Here is a 4890-nt window from a genome sequence, read left to right on the forward strand (position 1 = left end):
GCTGTCTTTTCTCCATTGTATATTCTTGCCTCCTTTATCAAAGAAAAGGTGACCATATGTGTGTGGGTTTATCTCTGGGCTTTCTATCCTGATTCATTGATCTGTATTTCTGTTTTTGTGCCATTACCACACTGTCTTGATTACTGTAGCTTTGTAGTATAGTCTGAAGTCAGGGAGCCTGATTCCTCCAGCTCTGTTTTTCATTCTCAAGATTGTTTTGGCTATTTGGGGTCTTTTGTGTTTCCATACAGACTGTAAAATTTTCTGTTCTAGTTCTGTTAAAAAATGCCATTGGTAATTTGATAAGGATTGCATTGAATCCATATATTGCTTTGCATAGTATGGTCATTTTCACAGTGTTCATTCTTCCAATCCAAGAACATAGTATATCTCTTGGTCTGTTTGTATCATCTTTAATTTCTTTCATCAGTGTCTTATAGGTCTCTGCATACAGGTCTTTTGTCTCCTTAGGTAGGTTTATTCCTAGGTGTTTTTTTTCTTTTTGTTGCAGCAGTAAAAGGGAGTGTTTCCTTAATTTCTTTTTTTTTTTTTTTTTTTTTTTTTACATTTAACCTAATTTTATTCATGCTTGCCTTGGGATGGGGAATAGATCATTCAGTAAAAACATACAGTAAAAACAAAATATGTCTTATCATGTACAACTTTTAAACTACAATAATGATGTACCTTAATTACGTCCATGCACACAAGTCTAACATTACAGTTCTTTTTCTTAAAATAAACACAATTAAGACTTCTAGGAGCATTTTATAATAAAGTAATTCCTAATTTTTCTTTGTAGATAGATCAAGCACCTCCAAAATACAAATTCCTATACACAGTGAGCGCTTTACTTAAAATGAATACTTAAGTAAATTAAGTACATGGACAGCCTTAGGATAAGCTGACATTATATATTCAGCTAAGTAGGCAACAAACCATAGTGCCAAATGGAAAAAGTGTATTTGCAAATAAATTTCAAAAACTACGTTAACTTTTTATAATTAAATACAGAAAATATACTGATTTGCTAAAATAAATAAGATGTGATGTAGTAACACTTCACTATAAAGAATGCATACCAGAACATTTATAAACGGTGAGTGAATCTTATTTAGTTTACTACAATAAACGCTGGCTAAATAGAAGTGCATATTGTGAAGCACTATGGGTGGTATATGTTTTGCCACATACTTTTGTTACCTTGAGGTAGATAACACATGTGTACCAAATTCGGCATTCATTTTCAGTTGCTGCTGGTATCATGTGTTTTTAAGAAATGTGTACAGTATGAAAAACTTGAAAATACTCATGAATGAAAAATGTTTTAGGAAAAAAATAGATATTTTCATGCAACTATGTACAGTCTCACTGTGTAAATTTCAAGGCAAGATTTTTGTTTCCTGTAAAACAGATCATTGTTCTATGAGAGAATGTTTTTTCCTTGTCTTAGTGCATTTCTTTTGTCTCCTCCTGCATTGCATTATTTTGCTCTATTCTTTATTTTTGTGTGCAAACGACATGCCAGTTAAAACGAAAACCATCTCACATGTAGAAAAAAAGTCTGGATTTTAAAAACCAAGAAAATATCCTTTCTAAATGACACCATCTGATTCAAGTAAAAAAATGACTTAAACACTAGTAATAAAGAAGACAAAACACATTTCATGAAGAATACAAAAAGAAATGTCTGCTGAGTGTTTTAGTTCAGATGTTTCAGAATGCTGCTGTATGTTTTATGAGGAATCTGAGGGGAAGATTTCATAGCAGAAGGTGTTAATGTGGCCTGTATTGACTTAAGTGGTGACCCAACTGGACTGTGAAACTGTGGGATGCCTATGGATTCAAGCTGCTTGTTAAAGAGGAACTCCCCACTGTTGTTCAGAAATCCTTCCTCATTTCCTCTCTCCCCAAGCTTCCCATCCTCTACCGGCTCAGTTTCTAGCATTTCAGTATCCTCTTTCCTGCTAAAGAACTTGTCCAGGTAACTGGTGTAAGTGTTTTCCTTTTCAATTTGCTCATCCTTCCTTACCTCACAACAAAACTGATTTATGAGAAAACAGTCCTCCCCACCTCCCACAAACTGGCTATCCCAAGAAGACTGGTACAAGGCTTCTAATTGAGCCAAATTGGCCATTCCTTTCTCCTGTTTTTCTCGGCTTACTGACTTGGATATCAAACTTTTCAATTCTAGTTGGGACACTGAGCTATTCAAGTCATTTAATTTGTCAACAACATCAGTAGGCTCATGTTGTGAACTAAGTTGAATAGTTCCTGCAATAAACGAATCAAAGTCAAATCCCTGATTCTTTTCCCTTTCTTTTTCAGCCAGTTGCTGTGACGCTTCCTCTAGAGCTATCTGGGCTTTAACCAATCCATTCCTTTCACATTTTGACTTGCCTTTCTTATCAGATTTTTCTTTGCTTTGTTCTTTCCAATTGGAAAGATCTATAATAAGCTTGGGTTCATAGTAATGATTAACTTCACTCTCTCTCCAAACTAAGTTATCTAAGTATGATGATGACCTCGTTTTGTGGTTACAAGTATGGCTACACTCCAGATCACAGTATTTGTTTTCATGATGATCTGAGTATTGCCAACAAGGCTCAGTAGAGTAACTGGTGTCAAAAGCAGGATCCTCCAAATACTTTTCACGATCTCCATCCAAATATTTTCGAGGATCGACTTGTACTTCTTCTTCATCAGTGACATCGGACAGAGCTCTTGGGTCAAGCTGAACTTCATCAATATCAAAGTTGTTATGTATAGGCCAATCATGCTCTGAAAACTGACAATCATGGTACCTTTCCCAGTTATAAATGTGACTATGAGTTTCATCCATAAGCAAAATATCATCAACTTCATCTTCAATATGAAAAGGATGACTTGAAATTGGCTCATCCATTGGAAAAGAGTAAATGCTCATGTAAGGATGGGAAAGCGCTTCTTCTGCTGTCAACCGATCCATGGGGCTGAATGTCAAAATTTGTTCCAGGAAATCCAGTGCTTCTCGACTAATTCCCGGAAGCAGCTGAGTTAAAGGTTTGTGTGGCTCAGTCATGTCATTTCTAATGTAAACTGGAATAACGCTGAGAAGCTCCTGACGATCTTCCTCATGTACGACAGGAATAGATTCTAAAATCAGCTGCATCTGTTCAAGTTCATGTGCACCTTCAAAGAGGGTTTTACCAGTCAGCATTTCAGCAAAGATGCAGCCTGCAGCCCACATGTCAATCGCTTTCGTATAATTATTAGGAGAAAGTAAAAGACGTGGAGATCTGTACCATTTAGTAACCAATCCTTCAGAAAGATGACCCTTATGGGAATAATGAGGATCCATGATCCGTGCAAGACCAAAGTCGCCTATCTTCAGCACCAAGTCTTCAGTATTAATGAAAAGATTAGCTGGTTTGAGATCTCTGTGCAGTACGTTTGCTGAGTGAATATATTTGAGCCCACGTTGCAGCTGATACATGAAAAGCCTGGCATGCTCTTCCAGTAACGGGCCCTGCTCCAGGACATTAGCCAAGTCTGTCTCCATGTACTCCTGAACAATGTAAACACTGTTCAGTTCAGTAAGAGAGCCCACATCATCTGTTAACTGGCTTCCACTAGGACCAAGAATTTCAAACACCTTCACAATGTTATCATGGTCAAGTCTTCTAATAATTTTGATTTCACGCAGAGCATGTTTAACACTCTGGGGATCGGTAAGGACAATTTTCTTGATGGCTACTCTTTTGTCACAGTCATTGTCTACAGCAGAAAAAACCAAGCCATTGCCTCCACAACCCAATGGTTTTAAGTCCATATACCTAGAGCCCAGATCAAAACCATGAATGTTCATGAGACTTTCAAATTTCTCTGCCATTCTGAAACCCTTACTATTGCCTTTTCCTTTCGTATTGTTGAACTTGTGTAAATAAGGAAGAAAGCTGGCATCAAAAGGAAAGATCTTTCAAAAAGGTAGAAAAAAAATAATTTTGCTTCCACAGCAAGATGGTTTCATTGCATATGCCAACCAGGCCCGTTGAGTTCCCCTTAGATTTAAAGCTCAAAAAGCTCTACTCATACTGAGAATTAAAAAGATTGCAGTACTCATAGTTCAAGAAAGGGGCAGCAACTCTGCAGACATTTAAAGAAAACACTCAAGAAACTCAAACAGAATGAAATGACATACTATGCACTCAGATTTACTGTGCTGAAGGATTTAACATTTAACAAAAATGTGAATAAATATGCACACAACAGGCTTCTATGAACATTCTCCTCACAGTGCAGATACATTCAGTGTTGGACTGGTCCTGAGCAGCATCATTCTAAGGTGCTGGTAAGCACTATTTCCGTTTTGCTTCTTTTCTTCCTTTGTTGCTGTATATTTCAACAGGAAGCCCTGGTGGCTGTTGGTTAACAGAAGATGTCTTTTGTTAGTGATCAGGTGGCTCCAGCTCACCACAATCACAATCAAAGCTACCGTCCATCTTACTCTGATACAACGGGACTTCTCCGACTCATCGAGGGAGTGCGGGGCCCACGGACAGCCCCCTGTGTCGGCTCAGGTCTCCAGCTGTGCTGGCGGCAGCGGCGTCTCCGAGGCTCTCGCTTTGCCGCAGTCGCCGCCATGTAACCCCGACCCGCGAGAGAGCTCCTTAATTTCTGTTTCAGATTTTTCATTGTTAGTGTATAGGAATGCAAGAGATTTCTGTGTATTAATTTTGTATCCTGCTACTTTACCAAATTCATTGGTTAGCTCTGATAATTTTCTGGTAACGTTTTTAGTGTTCTCAATGTATAGTATCATGTCATCTGTAAACACTGTCAGTTTTAATTCTTCTTTTCCTATTTAGATTCCTTCTATTTCTTTTTTATCTCTGATTGCTGTGGCTAAAA

At 37.7% G+C, this 4890-nt stretch overlaps 1 protein-coding gene across 1 annotated transcript; it reads right to left on the minus strand.

Annotated features, from left to right (window-relative positions):
- Positions 1–579: 579 nt before the first annotated feature.
- Positions 580–4630, minus strand: LOC309820059 (mitogen-activated protein kinase 6-like). Its single transcript, XM_082650548.1, has one exon. It carries the CDS (start codon positions 3869–3871, stop codon positions 1703–1705), a length of 2169 nt encoding a protein of 722 aa, XP_082506674.1. The 5' UTR covers positions 3872–4630; the 3' UTR covers positions 580–1702.
- Between the last annotated feature and the right edge of the window lie 260 nt (positions 4631–4890).

The sequence above is a fragment of the Grampus griseus genome (genome assembly GCF_964374135.1).
Source record: "Grampus griseus genome assembly, chromosome: 3".
Classification (NCBI taxonomy): Eukaryota; Metazoa; Chordata; class Mammalia; order Artiodactyla; family Delphinidae; genus Grampus; species Grampus griseus.